This window comes from Mytilus galloprovincialis, chromosome 1, assembly GCF_965363235.1.
Source record: "Mytilus galloprovincialis chromosome 1, xbMytGall1.hap1.1, whole genome shotgun sequence".
Taxonomy (NCBI): Eukaryota; Metazoa; Mollusca; class Bivalvia; order Mytilida; family Mytilidae; genus Mytilus; species Mytilus galloprovincialis.
The window spans coordinates 55620882-55648621 of NC_134838.1; the positions used below are offsets into that span (position 1 = coordinate 55620882).

The 27740-nt window shown below is 31.9% G+C and overlaps 1 protein-coding gene across 5 annotated transcripts in view; it reads right to left on the reverse strand.

Annotated features, from left to right (window-relative positions):
* Positions 1-2352: 2352 nt before the first annotated feature.
* Positions 2353-27740, reverse strand: part of LOC143079103 (terminal uridylyltransferase 4-like) — a 65671-nt gene continuing 40283 nt past the window's right edge. For 3 of the 5 annotated variants that reach the window (XM_076254311.1, XM_076254285.1, XM_076254295.1), the window contains exons 16-27: positions 27441-27530; positions 26007-26120; positions 23550-23633; positions 20620-20797; positions 19877-19924; positions 18607-18698; positions 14067-14191; positions 11684-11826; positions 11179-11306; positions 7918-8049; positions 4597-4651; positions 2353-2507 (exon numbers count right to left, since the gene is read on the reverse strand). In XM_076254311.1, the coding sequence (XP_076110426.1) occupies positions 2416-2507; positions 4597-4651; positions 7918-8049; positions 11179-11306; positions 11684-11826; positions 14067-14191; positions 18607-18698; positions 19877-19924; positions 20620-20797; positions 23550-23633; positions 26007-26120; positions 27441-27530 (1281 nt within the window). In that variant the 3' untranslated portion in view covers positions 2353-2415. The remainder of the gene's footprint in view (positions 2508-4596; positions 4652-7917; positions 8050-11178; positions 11307-11683; positions 11827-14066; positions 14192-18606; positions 18699-19876; positions 19925-20619; positions 20798-23549; positions 23634-26006; positions 26121-27440; positions 27531-27740) is intronic. The other 2 variants (XM_076254302.1, XM_076254318.1) reach the window with 2 other exon arrangements.

Consider the following 27740-nt stretch of genomic DNA (forward strand, 5'->3'; position numbering starts at 1 on the left):
GGTTAAAAATTGACTATAAAGGGCAATAACTCCTTAAGGGGTCAACTGACCATTTCCGTCATGTTGACTTATTTGTAAATCTTACTTTGCTGAACATTATTCCTGTTTACAGTTTATCTCTATCTATAATAATATTCAAGATAATAACCAAAAACAGCAAAATTTCCTTAAAATTATCAATTCAGGGGCAGCAACCCAACAACAGGTTGTCTGATTCATCTGAAAATTTCAGGGCAGATAGATCTTGACCTGATAAACAATATTACCCCATGTCAGATTTTCTCTAAATGCTTTGGTTTTTGAGTTATAAGCCAAAAACTGCATTTGACCCCTATGTTCTATTTTTAGCAATGGCGACCATGTTTGTTGATAGATCATAACTTCGGATACAATTTACAAACTAGATACCCTAAGGAACATTCAATTAAAGTTTGGAAGTATTTGGCCCAGTAGTTTCAGAGGAGAAGATTTTTGTAAAAGATTACTAAGATTTACGAAAAATGGTTAAAAATTGACTATAAAGGGCAATAACTCCTAAAGGGGTCAACTGACCATTTCCGTCATGTGGACTTATTTGTAAATCTTACTTTGCTGAACATTATTCCTGTTTACAGTTTATCTCTATCTATAATAATATTCAAGATAATAACCAAAAACAGCAAAATTTCCTTAAAATTACCAATTCAGGGGCAGCAACCCAACAACGGGTTGTCTGATTCATCTGAAAATTTCAGGGCAGATAGATCTTGACCTGATAAACGATATTACCCCCATGTCAGATTTGCTCTAAATGCTTTGGTTTTTGAGTTATAAGCCAAAAACTGCATTTGACCCCTATGTTTTATTTTTAGCAATGGCGACCATGTTTGTTGATAGATCAAAACTTCGGATACAATTTATAAATAAGATACCCTAAGGAACATTCAATTAAAGTTTGAAAGTATTTGGCCCAGTAGTTTCAGAGGAGAAGATTCTTGAAATAGTTTACGACGACAGACGACGACAGACGACGGACGACGACGGACGACGACGGACGCCAAGTGATGGCATAAGCTCACTTGTCCCTTCGGGACAGGTGAGCTAAAAATGGATTCTTTGGCTGCATGTTAACTGTTTGACTGATCTATAAAAAATAGATCTATGCTATGTGGCTTCATGTATGTCTTTTGTGTTGGTTGACTGAAACTTTCTCAAATTGAAACGGTAAATAATTATGAGTGTCGTATGAGAAAATTTATAAATTAAACTAAAGGTTCTGAAGAGCCTGTGTCTGCTCATATCTAGGTCTGTGTGTATATAACATTTAACAATCTCCAGTATTTTGTTGATATTATACTGCTGATTTTATTTTGTCTGTAGTTTCTGTCCATCTTATTTAGTTTTTGCTCAAATCATCAAAATAATTATCGCCACTGCTATAAAAAGACATTTGACTAGCAATTTCAATATATATTGCAAATTATCCAGGGTCATGTTCTTTTTTTTTTAGCCATGTCAGCTATGTTGGTTGGCAGGTGACCTAAAAATTATGCCTTATATATACTTATTATTTTTAGAATCTGTAATTGATCACGGAATCTTCTTAAAGATTCATACCTGGTACTAGTAATTCATCTCACCCAGTATTGACTAGTTTTACTCTGGATAAACTAAAAACCTGAGTTTTCAAACTATTTCCTATCAGCCAAAGCAATTAAAATAAAACCTGAGTTTTAGCCAACCATAATACATTACAACTGTTGTAACTAAAAATACTATTGTTTTTAGACATATAGTGTAAGAGTTCAGACAATTGTTTTTTTTGATTTCTGGACTCCCTGATACCAATGCACAAAAGTGTCACATGAAAATTCTGCACTTGTAACATGACTTATTATGTAAAGTTTGATTTCTCTAACAAAATCGTTCAAAAAAACATATTATATGTCTAGAATATTCATTTTTGAACAATTCTGGCAAGTATAAAAAGATCTTGAAGCCTAGGCACAGACAACTCCCTGTTAAATAAAACAATTTTCATGATCATATCTCAAATGGTGCAAGATAAGTTTAAGTACAATTTGCTTTCCTCTATTTGGACCATTTAGAACATGTGCCTTGGGTTAACCTAAATAGCTGATAATGTTATGTGTGATTCAAGTCCCAACTTTGTAAAGTTACAGGTTTTTGCCATTTTCCCGTCATAATTCTGCCTTGGTGGCAAATATCGAAATTCTCAAACTGACAACACAATCTACACTTATATTCTGTGATTTTTGTTTGCTGAGATTATTAGACATATTGCCAGCAACAGTCATGTTATTGAATAAACGGGTAATAAAGATTGATATTCACAATTACAATTTGAAAATATTTTTTACATGGACTAAAATGAGTTTATTTAATTAAAAGCATCATTACATTAAAAAATCAATGTTATAACTGTGGTTCAAATCTGCCTTTAGACTGTCTGTGGTAATTTTCATCTGGCCTGTGAAAAGAGTCTTGCTGATTCTGCCTCAGACTTTCTGAAATATAATACAAAAATATCAATAGACATTCAATTGAACATAGCATATTATATTCACCAGGAATAATTCTTTTTTAAAACTGATCTTTTAGTGGATTTCTGTCATGTCAAAAAGATTTTTATTATCTATTTTAATGGTTTTGCTTTGAAGTTTATTTGGACATTTTTTTTATTTTATGATTGCATGACCTTAACAACGTCTCAACATTTATTTTTTTACATCCTTAAAAATGATATTTGAAGCTCTTTGTAAAATTTTATCATGTGAAAAAAAATAATCCAACTAAGCCAACAAAGGTCTAGGTATCTACAAATTGACAGTCAAAAGAAAAATGAAATAATGATAAACAACTGTTAACAAATTGTAACAGGATTTATTTTTGATAGTTCTTCATGATTAAAAAGAATCTTGAAATTAACTTTGACAAGGCCTTTCAAGTTTTCAATAATTTAAAGCAATTAAAAAAATAAGTAGACATGATGAAATGTTGATGAACAAATTGTTGAAACTCTTTAATTCTAAGGTTCGACAACAAGTATAATGAAAATTTTCTTTGATCAATTCATCAATTCAATTAAACCCTGTCAGATAAACATAAGTTTTCTGCAATGATTCTATTAATAAATATGGCTGACCTGCTGTGAGACTGCCATGCACAAAAAAAAACCCATAACCATGAAAATTGAAATAATGTCAGGTGACTCTTTTTAAATATGTGCACCATACAATGTTTCTATACACCATATGTAGTTAACCTATCACTCAACATAACTGAGAAATTGACTTTATCTATAAAATTCAAGCATTGAATCATGAAAATGAGTCCAAAGTTAGATTTGACAAGTTCACCTTAAATGGATTCTAAAAACCAAATACATGTAACATTGACTTTTAATTATCTTTAATTGATGAAAAACTGTTTCACAAGGCTTGAATGTTGAACAGCCATAGATTTTGAAAATGACCATATTAAATGAAGGAATAGGCGAATAGCACATTCTTATTTCTAATTTGAGGTTGTTGACCAAGTCCATAAATTAAGATACAATCAGGGTAAACTTATCAATATTTAAATAAATTTTCTCTAAAAGGTTGCCAATTCAACACTGCAATTAGGTCTTTGAATATTGTTTTATTGGTATAAATATGGATTTTGTTATCAGTAAATTAAAACCATACTTTATATGTTTGTTTAACATATATGCACATTCATGGTACTACAAACTGTTGATACCTATAGTTTGGCATTGCAGAAAGTTAAGCTTTCTCAGACTGTTAATGAAGTCTTTACACTAAATCCATTCATTGTTGGATGTGTGATGAGTGATATTTTTATCTTAGATAATTGATTTTATTATTAGTTATTGACTACGAACCAACTGTTAGTAACTGAGAGTAGTCTCAGGTCTGTATTTTGTGTTCTTGTTGTTTTAATTTTTTTGTTTTATGTATATTTACTAGCCAAGTCTGGTCTGTGTTTTTGTTATGATTTTTTTTCTGCTTTGTATCGATTTGATGAGTTGAGCCCTTTTCAAAGTTTTTTTCTTATTTTCATCAATTTCTCAGGTTAGGAAGAGGGTGTTTGAACATGTTCAACCCTGCCACTTTCTAAATGTGCCTGTCCTAAGTCAGGAACCTTTAGTTTAATGGTTGTCATTGATTTATGTCTGTTATATTTGTATTTTGTAAATTGTTTAGTTATAAGTTAGGCCGTTAGTTTTTTCAATTGAATTAATATTTTTCATGTCAAGGCCTTTATAGTCAACTATAGAGTAACGGTTTTTCTTATTGTTGAGGCTGTACAGTTACCTTTAATCGCTAACATCCACTTCATTTGAACTTTGATGGATAGTTGTCTCTTTTGCCCACATTACCACATCTCCTTATTTTCATATATAACATTCATATACAATATATAAGTTGTGTACCTATTCCTTCTACTGAAATATTTATCAGCCACTTCATTTTGTGTCTCTTGTTGTCTCTCCACTTGATAACAATTAAAATCGAGAATGAATTTCAACATTATTCAAACTTTCTCACTGAAAAAGGAAGTTTGTAAACATCAATTTGTTTTCTTCCTTACCTCTATAGATGTCTTTATCCTTTTTCTGTTCATTTCTGGTTTTCTTTTGCTGCCTCTATGAAATAGAAAATAATTAATCTTATTGATCAAAGTGCTTGTCCATTCGTTTTTGATGCGTTTTGTTATTTGATTTTGCCATGTGATTATGGACTTTCCGAATTGATTTTCCTCTAAGTTCAGTATTTTTGTGATTTTACTTTTTTCTATATTCTAACACCAATAGGAGTGTGGTTTTCAAGGAAAACAATATTTTGTGGGTTTGATAGTGTTAAAAAGTGTGGATTTCCTTTAGCCAGGATTTTTTTTTATATCTAAAATGATGTAACCCTGAAGTTTAACTAACTGAATTTTAAGAATTTCAGCACCACTCTACAGAAATCTGATTCAATCAACCACTGAATGCCATGTTCTTTAAATCTATATGACTATATTTGGTCCTTGGAGGAGGAACCACGTTTTTTCTCACTGTAATTTTCATATCAAAGAATTGCAGGACCAAAATTGATATGGCATCCTTTCAAATCTTTTAGTTTATTTCAATACATTTTGTATATCAATAAAAATGTATGGTTTCTGCATGGGTACCTTACTTGTTTGACTTGGTTACAGAGATATGGTCATCCCTGGTCTTCTCATCAGTAAACTATGTGCCACAGAGATGTGTCTGTTTGGCTGTGTGTCATGTTTAAATATATAGCCACATACATCAGATGGGGATGTTTATTTTGATGTCTGGTGTAGAAAGAGTGCCACACTCTGCAGGCAAAAAACTTACAACAACTCTTTGAGATGTTGATCCATGCATGGCCTATTGCAGTTCAAAATGATTGGCCCTATCCACTCATTCCAATAGACCCACTTATAAGAACCTACCTTTAATGTTGTGATTTTTTTGCAGTGGAGTACACACAAAAGACAGTAAAATCTTTCACTATAATCTATATATTTGCCACCGTGTCCCCCACAAAAAGGAGCATATTCATTTAACAATTGTTGTGTCTTAAATTTGCCTTTCTATCTTATAATCCATTCAAACTAAGAGATTCTAGTGAAACAGACATGTAATTTTCTTGACAAGTATGGTCATACACTTCATTTTGTAACTGTAACTTAAATAATCAAGTATAAGTCATTGATAATTTTCTCTATATTTTGGTTATCTTAAAAGCAGTGTCATAAAGTCTGGAAAATTAATAACTATCAAGCTAGCCATATAAGGGTTTTGATTGCTTGAATGCATTCTTTACACAAGACATCACCAAGCTAGCAAAATAATTAACAAACATATACTTCAATAGACTGCTCAATGTAATACAATTTTTGCATAGTTTATTGGTGCATAAATCTACTTTGACATTTAAGGATAAGGAATAATATTTCAGTGTGTATGGATTTGATAGCCATTCTGGCTACATTATGGGAGGAATTGGGGAAAATAAACAGCTGCACCTTGAGCAAATGATACACCCATCACATTTTCAAAGAATAAAGTTCAATTTCTTCTCACTGTCATATTTGAAATTTATGAAAATCAAAAGGGAGCTTTATACATCAATAGATATAAACAATTCAACAAAGTTTCATGAAAATTGCTGAAAGCATTTTTGAGTTACTGTCTGAAAACTGGAAAATTCCCCTTTTTTATGAATAAAACCCTGTAACTTGGAAAAGTAAAAATCATATATTATAAAAATCGAAAAGGAGCTCATGTCAATAAATATAAACAATTCACCAAAATTTCTTGCAAGTTGGTGAAAGCATTCTTGAGTTATTGTAAAAAAAACACCGAAATTCCCCCCTTTTTTTGATAAATAAACCCATACCTTGAGAACATAAAATCTAAAATTTATAAAAAAAGAAAGGGAGCTCACCTCAATAGATATAAACAATTCATCAAAGTTTTACGCAAATTGGTTAAAGCGTTTTTGAGTTAATGTCCGACATAACATGTCAAGGGACAGACAACGGTCTACCATAACTCGTCCTGTAAACAGGCGTATAAAAATGATAAAAGTAACAAATTCAAATATAAATTGCCTTCTATAGTAATTTTTGGTGATATGTACAATATTTCAACAAGATTTGGTTTATCATTTATAATTTATATAGGCAGGGTACCCAAAATTGATATAATGTTTCTGAAAACTTTGTTGGATCTTAAGGTCATATGATATAGTACAGTTACAAGGGAGGTAATGACATTGCCAACATAAGATGTAATTTTTCACGACATGAAACTCGGACATATGGTGAAAAGATGCATTTTTCGACTGATTTTTATCATTCAGACTGATTTAACTTGAAAATGAGTTCATCAACCCCTCTTTTTGAAAATGAAATTAGGTTTGATTCTATATTAAGATTGATTGTACCACTCTTTATGAAAAAGTCAACGACAATTTGTTTTTAAAATCAGATAAATCTACAGCAATTTTTTATTTTTTTCTTCTTTTAAAATCCTGAAACTTTGATAAGGGCTATTCCAGAAAAAAATGTATGGGGGGGGGGGGGGGTTGGAAGGCATATTATATTAATAATACATGGGTGATGGGAATCAGAGCAACTTTTCACACTATAATGCACTATAATACTCAATTACAATTGTCTGGGTGGCGGGTGCTGACAAAAACTGCCTTCCAACCCCCCCATACATTTTTTTCTGGAATAGCCCTAACAAGAATGTGTCCCATGTACACGGATGCCCCATCCGCACTATCATTTTCTATGTTTAGTGGACTGTGAAAATGGGGTAAAATCTCTAATTTGGGATTAAAATTAGAAAGATCATATTACAATGTACAGGAAACATGTTTACTAAGTTTCAAGTTGATTGGACCTCAACTTCATCAAAAACTACCTTGACCAAAAACTTTAACCTGAAGCGGGACAGACGGACGGACGGACGGACAGATGCACAGACTAGAAAACATAATGCCCATACATGGGACATAAAAATTAATAATTTCAAAAGAATTGTTATACATTTGTACAATTTTAGAGCATGAATTTACTAGGTGAAAAATAGTTTGTATGCAAATTTTCGTAAAAAAAAATCAACGTAGGATCAAAACTGTATTGTATGCCCTTAAGTACACAATATAATTTTATTTAAACTTAAAATACTGCAGCTGAGTGTGACATAAGTTTGAACTTACTATGCTGCACACAATGCTCAGCATCCATCACTGAATCAGAAGATGCTATATAAGTCATTCCTGATGGAGCATGCACTGCTGTGTTAGTATGAACATAAGGATTGTCAAAAGGCAACAAAACTTGAGTCTGAAAGTAAGGTTGCTGGTAATATTGGGATAATGGTACCTGGTGACCTGCATGGTAAGATGGTGATCTTCCTGGTGAGGATGACAGTTGATGTGGTAGATAGAATGGGACTCCTTGATTGAATGGATGATATGTCTGGTGATTTGGGTTCTGGGGGAAATCCTTATAGCCCTTCAAGAAAATCAATAAATTATACATACAAATTCAATTGAAATGTTAACATTGTTTGAAACAAATTCATAATTAAATTGTGTTCCTAAATAAGCTCAGAATAGCTGCACTGCTCACCTGGTACCTATGTCTTAGATAAATTACATGCTTTTGATGAGGCTTTTAATTCTGTGTACATTTAAGACTTTTAGACTCTACACAACACTGCCAAACACTCTTATCAAAACTAGTTTTGTATTATTTTAATTTTAGTTTCTTGTGTACTATTTGGAAATTAGTATGGCGTTCATTATCACTGAACTAGTATATATTTGTTTAGGGGCCAGCTGAGGGACGCCTCCGAGTACGGGAATTTCTCGCTACATTGAAGACCTGTTGGTGACCTTCTGCTGTCGTTTTTTCTATGGTCGGGTTGTGTCTCTTTGACACATTCCCCATTTCCATTCTCAATTTTATTAATTAAATGTTCTTATAATAAATTTGATTGCAATCTATATTTTGCAACTCATATAAAGCCTTTCTTCTGTAACAAGAATGGTAAATGATTATTAAAGCTATAGAATGTCTCCTTGACAGCATCTATGTGCATTTATGCAATAAAGCATATTGAATTTACTTTATATTTAATAATCTAATATTTTTATCAATTTATTTCACTATTTTTATTTATGCATTTATTCATATTTTGTATGCATGTTTTTTACTTCTCTGTAACCTTTGTATTGCACTGTTTTATGAGAAATAAACTATGTAATAGCAGACTTCTTCCATATCATAATGAATCAACAGTTTATGGCAAAGGTCTGTCTTAATCCCATTAATTGATAAACCCAACACTTACAGTTACCTTGATGAGATTTCTGTACACTCAAGAATTATCTAAATATACTGCCATAATTTACCCCAAGGTACACACTGTCATCTAATCTTATACAACATGTATAAACAGAAATAACTTTCCTTTCTTAAATCTAGATATTTCAGTTTTACACAAGAAACTTGGAAAAATTTAAGACAAAAAGGACGATTTTTCTTTCCCTTTTTTGGACAATAAAGTTCCTTTTAGTCTTTTACAGTGTGTGTATTTCACAATTTGTTAGCTATTCCTGTATATGTATTCATGTTTCTGATTTCAATGTACTTATACAGTATGGGTATTTCTTATTGTTGAAGGCTGCACCATCGACTATAATTGCTTACATCTACTTCATTTGAACTTTGGGATAGTTGTCTCAATAGCAATAATATCACCTCTCCTTATCTGTATATTACAACCTGTATTGAGCTATTTCTTTACAAAATAATAGTTTTTTTTTTAAAAGAGATAACTCTGACGATACCAAGTTTAAATGAAATGTTTTTGCAGCATAAAATAATAAACTGTGTAGGTCATTATTTACCCAGATCAAAATGCAAAGTATTGTTTATCAAAACATTGGTAAGTTATAATGCTTTGTTGCAAATGTAAATTTTCCACCTTTAATAGTCTTTAAAGGTTTAAAGCAAAAACAATCCTTTTCTTCATATGTTAAACTGAAATACACTTCATATGTTAGCACACAGTTTTATTAACTTTTAAGCAAATAGTGTGAAGTTTTGTTCTTTTATTGCTCATAAAGGGATATTATTTGAGATATATTAAATTATTAAAAATATTTCATTACATTTTTAAATCAAACTTAATCTAATCATATCCATGCAAAGGATTATTGAAAACAAAAGTATACAATCTTGTTCCTACTGTATTGGATATCATAATATGACCTATGGATGTCAGTTTTTCATGTATGTTTAGATTTTGTGCTCTCTTTGTACCATTTCTTGATTTCTTTACATTTCTACCCCTGTCAGGTTTTCTCTATTTAAAACAGTTTTCAGAACAGAACTGGCATTTCATTTTTCCCATATGTTCTATTTCAAACCATGTTGGCCATCTTGGTTGGCTGGCAGGTTATATTTAAAACTGGATACACCATTGATTATTGCGGCAAAATTTGGTTACATTTGGGCCAGTTGTTTCAGAGAAGAAGTTAACGGATAACAAAAGGAATGGTTCACAGACAGCAAGTAATGAAAAATGCTCACTTGGCCCTATGGCAACCTATAAACAACTGTGATAGTTTTAAACCATTCAGTGGTATCATTAAATACCTTAAACAATCAGACACACTGAATTATTTTGAGTTTCATTAACAAGAAAATAATAAAACACACTTCTTTTAAAGGTCACTAGCTACGATATATATAAAAAATCTAAAGTTTGATTTTTTTTGTTCAATCAATAATGAAAGTGAAATAGTGAAATAACAATTCGCCTTTTGCAGCAAACAAAGGTTCAATTTTGTCAAATTACCCTAAGAAACATTGATAATTAGTTATTCACTTGCAAGTGAATGAGTCGACCTCTTTAAATCCATAATCAAGTGAACTTCAATTTGACCCCTAGCTAGAGATTGACAACACATGCATTGTACGTGTACAAGTTATTTAAAGAAAAAGAATGTCAACAATGAAAGTGAAACTACGGTAAATCATTTGATTACTAATTCGATGCACATAAAATCGTTCTTATACGGTTAAAAGCAATGAGAAACATCTGCTATTTTTAATCTATAAAATAAAATCAAACAGACTTATAAAAATCCAATTGCACGTGTTGGTTTAATCTATTCATATCTTTATTTATGTTTACATCGCTTATATGGTCATCTGAGGTCAAATCGATAGTAAATTAGATGGCGTCTGGACTAAAATACACACGAAACAAACCTATATATTATCTACCCCATGCTCTGTAAACTGTTTATTTTAGACTTGATATTTTGGATAAATGTTTTACATGGTTATAAATCAAATATGAGAATTTGAGTCAAATCGGTGACCATGAATTTGACACCTAGTGCCCCTTTAATATAAGACCATTTTCCTTTTTTGAATTTTGAAATTCAACAAACTAGGGATGATGATTTATGCAAACTTTGTGTCTTAAGATTTCAGAAGTAATTATTTTTTTAAGCTTACTATGAAAAATGGGTTGACCGAGAACAAAAAAATCTTTGTATTCACTTAAAATAATTAGCAATAATTGACAGCTGATAATAAAGTTTGCTCATTTATAATCTTACTTACAACATTAACTGGTTTATTTTCATAGATGTTTGCAGGTACTGAAGCTGAACGATGAGAATAAGATCTAGACTCTAGGTTGCTCGGATAAAATTTCAAGTCATTTGACTCGGAAACTGTACGGTGAAATACTATGAAAGAAAAGAAAATATTAGTGGACATTAAATAGTGAACACTATGACACAAGATAATATCTATTGTCTATAACAGTCTTTACACTATATACTAATTTTCTCTTCATATTTTTCTAATTTCCTTGGGAAATTTTTATAAACATTTTTTTTCTTTTCTTTAAACTAGACAAATATGCCTGAGATATTGCAACTGTCATGACAATAATAAAGACATGATTAAAGTATCAATTTAAATAGATGAACTTCCTTTTTATAACCATATTTTGGGTTAATTTTTCCATAAGAACAATAAGTCTGATAGGCAATAAACAGTATCATACTTCAAACTAAACACCAGATGTGAAAATACAAAAGACATTGTTTACATAACATACCTCTTTCTTTCCCATAACTACCCGGATTTTTATGCTGATTACTATTCTCAATTTTGCTAGCATTGTTTGTATGGTTTGCTTGGAATGTCCTTTTTCCTTCCCTATGATTATACTCAGCCTTCTTCTTTTTTTCTTTTTCTTCCCTATTAGTTAGAAACAAGAATGTGTCCTCAGTACACGAATGCCCCACTCGCACTATCATTTTCCATGTTCAGTGGACCGTGAAATTTGGGTAAAAATTCTAATTTGGCATTAAAATTAGAAAGATCATATCATAGGGAACATGTGTACTAAGTTTGAAGTCGATTGGACTTCAACTTCATCAAAAACTACCTTGACCAAAAACTTTAACCTGAAGCGGGACAGACGGACGGACGGACAAACGAACGGACGCACAGACCAGAAAACATAATGCCCCTCTACTATCGTAGGTGGGGCATAAAAATAAGTTCCTTGTTCATGCATATATCTAGGAATACTATATTTTATGATGAAGAATTTTTTTTTTTAATGTTGTTCACTTGCTATGTGTGCTAAGTTTCAAGTTGATGTGACTTCAACTTCATCAAAAACCACCTTGACAAAAAACTTTAACCTGAACGGACACACGGACGAAGGGACGAACGGACGCACGAACGGAGGCACAGACCAGAAAACATAATGCCCCTCTACTATCGTAGGTGGGGCATAAAAATTGAATCATAATTTTCTGTCAATATGCACATCTACATAGTATGTCCTTATTATCTACAAAGTTTCAAGAAATTCTGTTGTGTTGTTTCAGAGGAGTTGAGATGACAAACTGTTGTAGTAGTACATTTTTAAAAGCAAATAAGTTCAAAGGGGCATAACTCATGGAAAAAAAATTGAATTGTAATTTCCTGTCGATATGCACATCTACATATTATTTCCTTAATATTTCCTTATTATCTAAAAGGTTTTGTGAAATTCTGTTGTGTGGTTTTAGAGGAGTTGCGATGATAAACTGTTGCAGTAGTACATTAAAGCAAATAAGTTCAAAGGGGCGTAACTCCTAGAAAAAATTTTGAATCGTAATTTCCTGTGGATATGCACATCTACATAGTATGTCCTTATTATCTAAGAAGGTTTCGTGAAATCCTGTTGTGTGGTTTGAGAGGAGTTGCGATGACAAGAAACAGGACTGGCGGACAGGTCAAAAACATTATACCCTCCGCAACTTCGTTGCGTGGGGTATAATAATGCTGCATTAGGGCTTTCAAAATGTTTAAGCCTGACAGAAATTTTATTCCTATCTAGATTTTAATCCTTTTAGATTTAGTAACAACAAGTTATCATGGTAATTAGTTGGCTGTAAAGTCAATGATTAACATTGAATGGTACATGTATTGAACTTCTGACTTTACATATTTAGTTGATGTTCTGGTGTAAACTGTTACATTAACAGTGCATCTTACAAAGTGTGCTACATCAGCCTCCACATATCTACCTTAAACACTTAATGCAAAATCATGTTGGCATTACTTTTGTTTTTAAAAAGCACTCTTTCTCTGGATGTTGACTTCCAATAGGAAAACAGGAGACCAGAGATGTATACATTTACAAAAGATAATTGAGTTAATGTACTTCTTTCCACATTATTTCTTCAAGAAAATACTTGAAATGAACATAAGATAAAGGTATCAATGACACTTTTTAGTATTTTGAAGAATTTAAACACAGAATTAAATTCGACACCTGTGCACATGCACACACTGTGTACTAGTTCAAACTAAGTGGTTCAGTTGACTTTTGCTTCTACTATCTTTTTAAACAATTTATTAAATGACTTTTTGATACAAACTCTGATAGTGTAGATATTTTTACTAAATTAAAAAGATGTAAACCAGCGAAACTAATGAATATAACTTTAAATACAGGCGCGGATCCAGAGGGGGGGGTTCCGGGGGTTGGAACCCCCCTTTTTTTGGACGATCAATGCATTTGAATGGGGACATGTAATTGGAACCCCCCCCTTTTTAAAATGGCTGGATCCGCCCCTGAAATAGACCAACCAATGTCCAGTACAAAATAGATTACATGTCACCTTAACAGTGATTTCAACTGTGAACTAATTAACCTTGATTGTTACTAGGTGGTATTAAAGTAAGGTTCATCTTTTTATAGCTTTTACTCATCACGTCACTTTTATAACTGAAAATGTGAGGTGATTTAAGGCAAAAGATCAGGTCAATAACATTCCATTCAAACTTCAAATTTTTGTCTACATTAATATGTTAAAATGGGAAACCACAACAAGTCCAGAATATAATTTGTTTTAAGATTAAATTAAATACCACAACAAAGTTTTGGAAGCAAACTCATTTTCTTTTTTGATCAACTTTCATATTATGAGAATTCTCACCTATCTTTCCTGTTTTTTACTACAGGACATTCTTTTGCAATATGTCCTATTTTATTGCAGGCTCTGCAACAACGATCATTTGGTGGTGGACCTTCAGATAGACGATTAACATCAAAAAAGTATCCCTGAAAAATTATAAATCAAATTATTGTTTTATTAAAACTATTGTGAGATTCATTTATTTTCTTGGGTACAAATTTTCGTGGATCGAGGACAAATCATATTTTTGTGGATACTTGATTTCATGGTTTTGCAAAAGTCTGCACCCAAGCCTGTAGAAGATTTCTACTTCATTGAAAATTTGATTTGGTGGTTAACCCTCAGCCATGAAATCCATGAAAATTGGTAACCAACGAATTATAATGAATCCACAGTATCCAAAGAATAAAAATGTTGTTGTTTTTTTCTTTCAAAGAAACAATCTGCATCTATTTAGTAGTCATGCATAATTGGCCAATACAAAGACATTCAGCTTTCAAAGGACCTTTTTCAGATAAGAGGACAATATGAATCTCTGAAAGTCCAAAAAAAAAGTATTATCAAAAATCTAAAGATATTGCAACTAGATGCTCCACAGGGCGCAGCTTTGTACGACCGCAGAGGTTGAACCCTAAACAGTTGGGGCAAGTATGGACACAACATTCAAGCTTGATACAGCTCTGAATTTGGATTGTGATTAAATAGTTGACAAAGCAAAAGTTTCTGACACAGAATGAATGTGGTCTTAGGAACTTAAAAAACTTTTTTTTTGCTTTTGAGCAATACACTATGCTATTGAATACAAATCCCCTCAAAAAAAAAAATATTTGAAGAAAAATACTTTAATTTCTGAAAATCTGAAAATATTTACGCTCCACCCCTCCTCGTTTTTTTTCCACCTCTCCCAATACCTTTTTCAAAAATAATTCAAAATTCGAATTAAGTCGGGAACGAAAACTACTCATTCAAATACATCATAAAGTATTAAAACATAAAATAACTTAGTCATGGTTAAAATAAATATTAATTAACAGTAACTTCTAAAAATAAATTTACAGCTACACATCTAAAGACAATTATCACTTCCTTTAACATAATTTTCAGGAAGGTAATCAAGTAATCAAACATATATATAACAGTATTCTTTAAATTTTAATTGGAATTGGATTACTTCCCTCACACTGCTTTTAAATTGTCTAAATTGTCCTTTAACTAGAAAACCCTCGTTTTTGCCCCTAATTGCTTAATGATTTGATCCATTACCCCTTTGTAGTATGGAAACTGGTGGTATAATTTCAGAGAGATTTATACACTTAAACACAAGTTACTGACTGAAAACTACAAAAATGCTTATTTGGGCCCCTTTTTTTGGCTCCTCACTTATTGAAGCAAGAACCTCAAAACTTAATTCCAGCCTTTCCTTTGTAATAAGAAACCTTGTAGTATAATTTCAGTGAAATCCATACACTTAAACACAAGTTATTGTCTGTAAACTAAACCAGATGCTCCGCAGGGTGCAGCTTTATACGACCGCAGAGGTTGAACCCTGAACGGTTGGGGCAAGTATGGAGACAACATTCATTCTGGATTCAGCTCTAAATTTAGATTGTGATTAATAGTTGACACAGCATAGGTTTCTGACACAGAATGAATTTGGTCTAATGAACTTGAAATACTTTTTTTTCCTTTGAGCAATTCACTATGCTGTTGAATATTAATCCTCTCAAAAAAATGTTTGAAGAAATTTTCTTTTTATTTATGAAATCTGAAATGAGAAAAATTTAACCCCCCCCCCATTTTTTTTCCACATCCCCCTTTCCCTTTCTCCAAAACTGATCTCAATTCAAATTTCTAATGGAGTTTGCAACAATAACTACTCATTTAAATACATCATAAAATATTAAAATGTAACAAAAGGTGCTTGTTATCACTGAATGGTAAAGATTGTTTTAATTTATCAGTTGGTAGTAAAAGTGAATATACATTGTATATTGTGTAAAACAATGATTTAAGTTGATTCAACTACTATTCTGGACAAAGAAAGATAACTCCAATTAATTGAAAATTCTTGCTATTGCACAATATTGTGCAATTAGATATTTCTTGCTATTGCGCAATACTGTGCAATTGAAAATATTTGCTATTGCACAATACTGTGCAATTGAAGATTTCTTGCTATTGCGCAATACTTTGCAATTGAAAATTTCTTGCTATTGCACAAAACTGTGCAATTGAAGATTTCTTGCTATTGCTGAATACTGTGCAATTGAAAATTTCTTGCTATTGCACAATACTTAATATAATAATTTTGGATCCTGATTTGAACCAACTTGAAAACTGGGCCCATAATCAAAAATCTAAGTACATGTTTAGATTCAGCATATCAAAAAAGCTCAAAAATTCAATTTTTGTTAAAATCAAACTTAGTTTAATTTTGGACCCTTTGGACTTTAATGTAGACCAATTTGAAAACGAGACTAGAAATTAAGAATCTACATACACAGTTAGATTCGGCATATCAAAGAACCCCAATTATTCAATTTTTGATGAAATCAAACTAAGTTCAATTTTGGACCCCCTTTGGGCCCCTTATTCCTAAACTGTTGGGACCAAAACTCCCAAAATCAAACCCAACCTTCCTTTAGTGGTCATAAACCTTGTGTTTAAATTTCATAGATTTCTATTTACTTTAACTAAAGTTATGGTGCGAAAACCAAGAATAATGCTTACCTGGGCCCCTTTTGGCCCCTAATTCCTAAACCGTTCAGACCTCAACTCCCAAAATTAATACCAACCTTTCTTTTGTGGTCATAAACCTTGTGTTTAAATTTCATTGATTTCTATTTCTTAAACTAAAGTTATTGTGCGAAAACCAAGAATAATGCTTATTTGGGCCCTTTTTTGGTCCCTAATTCCTAAACTGTTAGAACCAAAACTCCCAAAATCAATCCCAACCTTCCTTTTGTGGTCATAAACCTTGTGTCACAATTTCATAGATTTCTATTTACTTAAACTTAAGTTATTGTGAGAAAACCAAGAAAATGCTTATTTGGGCCCTTTTTGGCCCCTAATTCCTAAAATGTTGGGATCAAATCTCCCAAATCAATCCCAACCTTCCTTTTGTGGTCATAAACCTTGTGTTAAAATTTCATAGATTTCTATTCACTTTTACTAAAGTTATGGTGCGAAAACCAAGAATAACTAAAAGTATTCGGACAACGACGACGACGCCAACGTGATAGCAATATACGACGAAAAATAAAAATTTTTGCGGTCGTATAAAAATTGTTCTTTTTGGCCCCTTATTCCTAAATGTTCAGGGTTATTAACCCCAAACTGAGATCAAGCCTTCCTGTCATTATATGAAACCTTGTGGTACAATGTCAGAGAGATCCATATAGTTAAACATAAGTAATTGTCCCAAACTTCAAAAATGCATGTTTTTGGCCCCTTTCTGGCCCTTAATTCCTAGACTGTTTGCCCCAAAACCCTTAAATAAATCCCAACCTTCTACTTAATGGTATGAACATTGTGGTACAATTTCAGAGTAATTGAAATACTTATACACAACTTATTGTCCCGAAACTAAATAAATGTATGTTTCGGGGCCCTTTGGTCCCTAATTCCTAAACCAATGGGACCATAACCCCAAAATCAATCCCAACCTTCCTTTTGTGGTTATAAACATTGTGATAAAATTTTATTGATTTCTATTTACTTTTTAAAGTTATTATCTGGAAACCATCGGTCTTCAGACAACGCTGACAACAAGGCAGATGACGATGACAACGTAATACCAATATACAACCGTAAATTTTTTTGCAGTCGTATAAAAAGGGGGGAAGTCCATGAAAATTGAAAAAATCAAATAATCAACTACTGTGGATTCATTATTATTCGTTGGATACCAATTTTCGTGGATTTCGTGGGCACAGTCAAACCACGAAATTAAATGTTCAACGAATGATAATTTTTCTATAGGTTTGTATGCAGACTTCAGCAAAACCACGAAATTAAATATCCATGAATATGCAAGTTTTTCTTAATCCACGAAAATTGGTACCCACGAAAATAAATGAATCCACAGTATATCACTCTTGTATGAGGTCATATTAGACTTTTTGTAATTTATTATATGAGGGATCATTTCAACTCTTTACAGTTTCTAACCTTTCTATTGAAGTTTCAAGATAAAAACATGAAAATAAGTAAAAATATTTCATTTTTGAGAGCAACACCTCTTCAAAGGGTCAATGGATTTAGTTCTATTGAGATTGTTGAATATCTTATATGGCTAATCATTTTTATTATTTAGTGTTACATTATAGTTTTCAAACTTATAGGAAAAACCAACAAAATCAGCATTAAAGGACAATACACCTTAATGAGTCTTCTGATAATAGAAAATAAAAGGTATAAAAATGAGAATGGAAATAGGGATATGTCAAAGAGACAACCCGACCAAAGAGAACATAACAGCTTACATATTTCTGTATATCTAAGCTACCAAACATGGCCTTTGGGAATAACTCAGAACAAATTATGTGATTTTAATACTTACTGCCAATGCTTCTAAGTTCATTCCTAAATCAGGTCTGGGATTGCCGTACAAGTCTCTTCCTCTTATAAATGCTTTCTGGATGAAATGTTGCACTACAAATAACATTTATACATATTTGCATAGTGTCCAGTCTGTGCCAAACTGATTCAGGGTTTGTCTGACCGAAACAGAAATTTGAACTTTTCTACTATATATTCAACCAAAAAATCTTAAAAATTTCTCTTTGTCCGAATGATTTTTTGTCTTACATTTTGTCGGTCAGACAGAGTTTTGGATACACTGAGTGTCTTTAACATTAGCTTTGCCTAATAATACATAAAAAACTCATCTCTGGGTCATATCTTATTGTATATAGCATTTATATAGGAAGAAGTTTAAACCCCTTTACAGTAGTTCAAAGCATATACAAGTTCAATATGAGATGTGAGGGGCATATTTGTATTATATCCACTTAATTTCTTTTATAATAATTATTTTTTACATAGTGAATGACTAAAAGTTAGTGAATTGTGACTATTTTATTGGTTATGTCAGCTTTGAGATCTTTTGATGTGATGCAGATGTGATATTGCACTATAATTTCCACAATGACAGAAGCAGTCAGATTTAGTTATTAATCACTACTACTAAAAGTGTCAACCCAACCATTTGACATTGCAAAAGTGATTTGCAGATATTAATAGATTATCGATGTTTTTTTAATGAGAAGGATTACCGCAGCTTAAATCACATCGAAGGGCAATAGCCCTGATATAGACGTGGTCAAGAAACATTCTAGAGTTTGAAAGACCATTGATAATCTGTTTAGCACTATTATGCCTATGACATCGTTTTGTGTTATCAGTTTCTAGCAATAATTATTTTTTATCTCAAGCAAGAAGCATTATATGAAAATTATAACAAAAAAGTTTTTTTCCCCCAATTTATTCTAACAGTCAGTCCATCAGCAATCATAATATAATTCACCAAGTTTAATAGAAATATCCAGGGAATCAATCAAGTGAACTTTGGCAATGGTTGAGACAAGACGGTAGTAAGTAAATGGTATAAATGTAAGATACTAATTTCAGTGTGCATCAGGTAATTTTTCAGCATATGTCAGGTTTTTATGGGTAACTATACTACATGGGGTTTTGCTTATGGTTGAAGGCCATACAGTGACCTATAGTTGTTTACATACTTGTCATTTGGTCTCTGTTGGATAGTATCACATTAGCAATCATCATGATCATACCACATCTTCTTATCTTTATACTCTGTATATACTTACTTTTCCTTGACAGTCCTCCTCCAAGGTTATGACCTAAATCAAATGGATCTAAAAAAATAAAATACAAGCAGTTCTACATAAATAATAAACTAAAATAACACAGTCAAGTATACTGATTTGATGTTAACATTATTTTTGAAAAAAAATACCAACATAAAGAAGTATTTTTATATAACAAATATATTACTTTAATAACCCTCAAATTTGATAGATACATGTAGCAAAATGTGCCCACTTTTTTCAAGTTAGCAAAAGTGAAAGATCAGATTGAAAAATTTAACACGCTTCAAAAGAGAATATAAATTATATGTCAAGGATAGATAAGTAAACTTTACTGTATAGTTTTAGTTCACCATGCTTAAGTTTTATTTATTGTTTGGTAGTGTAGCATGCATTGTAGAATCAGAAGATGATTACCACTTATTGTTACATTAATTGCACAAATTCTTCTACACTTATTTGTTTTTAAAGTGGTATGTTATGGGTACAGGACACAATATACTTATTTGCATTTTACCTATGTTTTCTTTTAGTCACGACAGCATTGTTAGTTGACACAATTTTTAAACTAGATACCGTGAGGATGACTGTGGCCAAATTTTGATATTATTGGCTTAGTAGATTCAGACAAAATGTTTGTAAAAGTTTAGGGATGTGGGGGTATGTCTATAGCTGACACTTGAACTTTAGATCAGGTAACCTAAGAAAACTCCTACCTTCTCTTATCTTCTACTATATAATACCTTCTATAGCTATACATGGACTATTCCACAACTTTTCAAATTTAGTCAAGACTGGTATCTGTCTACAACAAACCACCTGTTCTTTCATGTTGAATAATTCAGTATAATAACAAAACAATTCTGACCATAATTCTCCTACTGGTTGCCTGTTCTTCCCATAACCTAACCATACATCTGGCTGGAATGTAATTAAACAAAGTGTGTAAATAACAAAGTATTTAAAATGAAAACCAGATGCTCCGCAGGGTGCAGCTTTATACGACCGCAGAGGTTGAACCCTGAACGGTTGGGGCAAGTATGGACACAACATTCAAGCTGGATTCAGCTCTAAATTTGGATTGTGATTAAATAGTTGACACAGCATAGGTTTCTGACACAGAATGAATTGGGTCTAATGAACTTAAAATATTTTTTTTGCCTTTGAGCAATTCACTATCTGTTGAATATTAATCCTCTCAAAAAAATGTTTGAAGAAATTTTCTTTTTATTTATGAAATCTGAAATGAGAAAAATTTAACCCCCCCCATTTTTTTTTCACATCCCCCTTTCCCTTTTTCCAAAACTGATCACAATTCAAATTTCTAATGGAGTTTGCAACAATAACTACTCATTTAAATACATCATAAAATATCAAAATGTAAAATAAAGTGCTTGTTATCACTGAATGGTAAAGATTGTTTTAATTTATCAGTTGGTAGTAAAAGTGAGTATACATTGTATATTGTATAAAACAATTATTTAAGTTGATTCAACTACTATTCTGGACAAAGAAAGATAACTCCAATTGAAAATTTCTTGCTATTGCAGAATATTGTGCAATTAGATATTTCTTGCTATTGCGCAATACTGTGCAATTGAAAATATTTACTATTGCACAATACTGTGCAATTGAAGATTTCCTGCTATTGCACAATACTGTGCAAATGGAAGATTTCTTGCTATTGCACAATACTGTGCAATTGAAAATTTCTTGCTATTGCACAATACTTAATATAATAATTTTGGATCCTGATTTGAACCAACTTGAAAACTGGGCCCATAATCAAAAATCTAAGTACATGTTTAGATTCAGCATATCAAAAAAGCTCAAGAATTCAATTTTTGTTAAAATCAAACTTAGTTTAATTTTGGACCCTTTGGACTTAAATGTAGACAAATTTGAAAATGGGACCAAAAATTAAGAATCTACATACACAGTTAGATTTGGCATATCAAAGAACCCCAATTATTCAATTTTTGATGAAATCAAACAAAGTTCAATTTTGGACCCCCTTTGGGCCCCTTATTCCTAAACTGTTGGGACCAAAACTCCCAAAATCTACCCCAACCTTCCTTTTATGGTCATAAACCTTGTGTTTAAATTTCATAGATTTCTATTTACTTATACTAAAGTTATGGTGCGAAAACCAAGAATAATGCTTATTTGGGCCCCTTTTTGGCCCCTAATTCCTACACTGTTGGGACATCAACTCCCAAAATCAATCCCAACCTTCCTTTTGAGGTCATAAACCTTGTGTTTAAATTTCATTGATTTCTATTTACTTATACTAAAGTTATTGTGCGAAAACCAAGAATAATGCTTATTTGGGCCCTTTTTTGGCCCCTAATTCCTAAAATGTTGGGACCAAAACTCCCAAAATCAATCCAAACCTTCCTTTTGTGGTCATAAACCTTGTGTTAAAATTTCATAGATTTCTATTCACTTTTACTAAAGTTAGAGTGCGAAAACTAAAAGTATTCGGACAACGACGACGACGACCTCAACGTGATACCAATATACGACCATATAAAAACAAACATGACTTTTAAATAGAAAAGAGAAAATACACTGTATAAATTAATGATAGACCAGAAAAATAAATTTTCTTTATCAACCAGTAGGAAAAAGACATGTCACATGATTGTTATTTTTTTTTTTTTTAGAAAAGTCCAAGATACTTAAATTAATGGATCAGTTTTAAATATAACAAGAATGTGTCTATAGTACACGGATGCCCCATCTGCGCTGTGATGTACAATATACCCACATGGAGCATGTCTTGACCTTGAGGAAAACAATACCATCTTACAGTGTTTATGTTTCGCAACTCCGAAACTCGTTCATATTGAATATTGATTTTATTGGTATTAATATTGATTTTGTTATCAGGAAATTAAAAGCAAACTTAATATTATTGTTATATACATATACACATTCATGACGCTACAATCTGTCGATACCTGTATCTTGGCATTGCACAAGGTCATGTTTTCTTGACTGTTCATGACCTCTTTACACTAAATCCATTGGATGTTGGATGCGTACTGATTTTTAATTTAGTCTTAGATGCATGATTTTTTTTATTAGTTGTTAGTGGCTTTGAACTAGCTGTCAGTAACTGCGAGTACGCTCAGATCTGTACTTAAATTCTTTTTGTTGTTGGGATATACAAGTACCCGGCCATTTCCACTCTGTAGTATTTGTATTTGTATAGGCCTTTTTCAACTACATTTTATAGTTTGTTCTTATGTTGTACTGTTGCACCACTGTCCCACTAACACGTTAAACACCACCACATTCTGTATTTATGTGTCTGTCTCAAGTCAGGAGCCTATAATTCAGTGTTTGTCGTTTGTTTATTTGTTAAATATTTGTTTTTTGTTCATTTTTTTGTACATAAATTAGGCCGTTTGTTTTCTTGTTTGAATTGTTTTACATTTGTCATATTGGGCCTTTTATAGCTGACTATGCGGTATGGGCTTTGCTTATTGTTGAAGGCCGTACGTCACCTTTAGTTGTTAATTTCTGTGTCATGTGCAATCATACCACATCTTCTTTTTTATATTCTAGATAGGTACATGAGTATAATTCAACTTCAGAGTTACTCCTTGAAATAAAATGTCACAGCCCAAATCATTAAGTTATATTTAAGAGAGAGTTTTGTACTTACAAGTGCTTTCATGTTGTCAAAATACCAAGCATTCCATCCATCAATCAGGAATTCTGGTTTATCTGGCCCATAGTGATAGTATAACTGCCAACAAATAGTAACCAATTAGTACATGTAGTATATTTGACCTACACTACTTTAAATGTGTATTAATTCTACTAATTGATTATTTAATATCTAAAAAAAAAAATTGTGTTGGCAAAATGAAATCAATTCAATTTGAATATAGAAGCAAAATTATAATTATTGATAATAAGGGCTCTTCCAGAAATAACCATGTAAAAAAATATGCATAGATCAGATCTTTTTTTCATGCAAACAAAACTTATATATCATTTGTTTTAGTATAAATATGTATATTGATATAAAGTTGAATAGTCCAATCAGAACAAATGCTGTGTTGAGATACATTTTCAAAGTTATTATTGCAAAACATTTGTAGGTAATGACAAACATTTTAAAGGCCTCATTGTGAATCTGATATGAAAAGCAGAAAATTAAGTACTTGATATGTGTTCTTAACTCTATGAATAGCGAACCATAGACTTTATTTATCTGGCTTCATGATTGGTCCCTTGTCTCAAGTGAGGGAGGGCTTTGGATCAAACCAAAAATTTAAAACTTATATTTGCTGCTACTCCCCATTACATGTGGTAGTTAGGAATCAGAGCAAAAACTTATTATCTCTTATACTGCACTTGTTCTATTTGAGCAGTCAAATTGCGTTGACCGTATAGTTCTATGTCATATACAGTCACTGGTATGATATCATTTTTCCTCATGAATATTAAAATAGAAATTGCTGAGATTATAATCAATTAATCATACCTCCTATTCAACCTGTTCTTGTTTTCAATAAAATTGAGAATGGAAATGGGGAATGTGCCAAAGAGACAACAACCCGACCATAGAAAAAAACAACAGCAGACGACTCAAACTTAATTCTTTTGCAATTTTTATATAAAAAAAAACATATTTCACTTGTTAATATGTTTGGTCTGCATACTATAAATCATTATATTTATGCTTATTGGTGATATTTTAGTTCATTCTTAAACAAATTCGTTCACCATCGATTGCGAATTTCAACAGGTAAATGTACATTTCATCGTGTTATATATCTCTCCGCCTGCATGATATGAGGCCTTTTTATAAAATGGGTAAGTTTCCCAATATTTAAATCAATGATGACATTAACACATTAAACAACAATTGAAAATGTTTTTTTTAGATTGCAGTATAAAGACAATAATAGTGCATTGACTTGACATATCAATGATATAAGGATTCGGCCCGAAACGAGGAAAAAGCTCGGCAGAGCCTTGCATTTCCCCGTTTCTAAGCCTCATCCTTATAGTGTTGATATGTCAAGTCAATGCACTATTATTGACTATTCATTCAGAATAAGGTGTCAAGGTAGGGTGACATGTCTGACATACAGTTGATTGTTATCTCTGATTCAGAATAATATGTTCAGGTAGGGTGACATGTCTGATATACAGTTGATTGTTATCTCTGATTCAGAATAATATGTTCAGGTAGGGTGACATGTCTGATATACAGTTGATTGTTATCTCTGATCCAGAATAATATGTCCAGGTAGTGTGACATGTCTGATATACAGTTGATTGTTATCTCTGATTCAGAATAATATGTCCAGGTAGGGTGACATGTCTGATATACAGTTGATTGCTATCTCTGATTCAGAATAATGTGTCCAGGCAGGGTGACATGTCTGATATATAGAGTTGATTGTTATCTCTGATTCAGAATATTGTGTTCAGGTAGGGTGACATGTCTGATATACAGTTGATTGTTATCTCTGATTCAGAATAATATGTCCAGGTAGGGTGACATGTCTGACATACAGTTGATTGTTATCTCTGATTCAGAATAATATGTCCAGGTAGGGTGACATGTCTGATATACAGTTGATTGTTATCTCTGATTCAGAATAATATGTCCAGGTAGGGTGACATGTCTGATATACAGTTGATTGTTATCTCTGATTCAGAATAATGTGTCCAGGCAGGGTGACATTTCTGACATACAGTTGATTGTTATCTCTGATTCAGAATAATGTGTCCAGGTAGGGTGACATGTCTGATATACAGTTGATTGTTACCTTATCAACTAGCACATTAAAAATTGGGCTTGTCAATCTAAAGAGTCATCATGGTCATAGAGGGTTTAAATTCCACATCACATTTTCATTGAATAAGTATTCAATCTGGCAATGATCGTAAAACAGCTAACTATTGATTCTTTTGCATATATTAAATATCAGCTGCAATAGACTACTCTTTTTTCAGTGAGCATTATAAACTAAAATAATACCTATATGATTTCAATTATAAACTAGTGTTTGATACACATTTGTTAATGACTTAGTTTTCTATTATTTTATTTTATTTGTATTTGATTATAATTAAGATTAATCAAACAACATCAACAGACCTCTTGTAAAACTGGAATCACTGGTGGCTTACACTGTTGTAAATAATGAATTAACATTAGGATATAAGCATATGATGACAAACTTCCTCTTGAAGCATCACCAATATCACATATCTGCAATATAATAATCACTGTTTTTCACCAATTGAAAATATATCATTGAAATTGAATAATTTACATTATTGCATAGCAATATAATATTTCCCACAGAAAGTAACCAAAAGTTAGCGTGCAATAAATTCCAATATTGCACTAGTGCAATAAATCTCTAAAATTCATGATGTCATCAACATCAAAATCTTGGTTTAAACAAATTTTTACTTTCAAATATTATATTGCTATACAATAAAAGGGTTATTGCATGAATATTGGGGAATATTGTCCCTCATAGAACATATATGGAACTCACAAGCTCGTGCAATATAAAATTCTACTCGGGACAATATTCCCCAATATTCATGCAATAACCTTATAACATCACATGCTTTTTTTAGAGTTGATGCAACTTAGAAGATAAATTATTTTCTCATATAAATTTTTAATCAATGACTGATGGATATCTCTTACATGTCTTAAAAGAAAACAGAGAACAATAGCTATAGTATAAATCTAATTGAACAATAAATACCTTGACCAAAAGGAGATGACTCTGTTGAAATGTTTTATAAGGTTTCTCAATATATATGTAAAAAATGTTACCATTTCATATTTCTAAACCCTGCTGAGAGGAATAGAAGCATGTGCACATGCTGTTAGTGTTTTCCTAAACCTTGCAGTGACACACTAAACAATAACTAGAGACTCCAAGGAGCCTGTGTCACTTACCTGATATTTTTTTTTACAATTAATGCATGAAATAATGCAACCATTATACCTTTGCTTTAGTTTCAGACTGCATTTTTCCGGTATGTTCTATTTTTAGACATGTTGGCCATCTTGGTTGGCAGACGGGTCATCGACTTATTACCCTAGTGATGACTGTGGCCAAGTTTGATTAAATTTGGCCTAGTAGTTTCAGAGAAGATTTTGGTAAAAGTTAAAGAATGACGATGACGGACGCTAAGTGAGGAGAAAAGCTCACTTGATCCTTTGGGCCAGGTGAGCTAAAAAATGAAAGGGATATATAAACTGTTCACCAAAGTTTCTTGCAAATTGGTGAAAGTGTTTTAGAGTTATTGTTCGAAAAAACTAGAAAAAACACCTATTTGTAATGAAAAATAAACCACAAAACATTAAAATTAATAAAAAAGCATAAGGGTCAATAGATATAAACAATTTATGAAAGTTTCATTCAAATTGGTTTAAGTGTTTTGAGTTGATGTCCGACATGTTGATGACGAACGGACAGACTGACAGACAACAGTACACCATAATATGTCCCGAAAACAGGCGTATAAAAACCTTACAATGTACACCATAATTGGATACACATACCTTCACAAACACCTTCAATGCATATCCTAAAATTCTAACTCTTGGATCAATGGAAGCATACATTCTCACCATTTCTGTATTATGTAATGCCTACAAAATTAAAAAAAAATAAATTAGATGGTTAATATGCATATATTATGACTTGACTGAATTTAAGGCAAAACAATTTACTCTAGGATTCAAGCCAAAAGAAAATGGGTGTGTTTTCTGTTACATGTTCTCTAAGAATGGGGTAGAAAGGTCAGGATTTTTTGCACATCTATCTCATCATCAAGTTCATAAAAGTTTTTTAAAAATTTG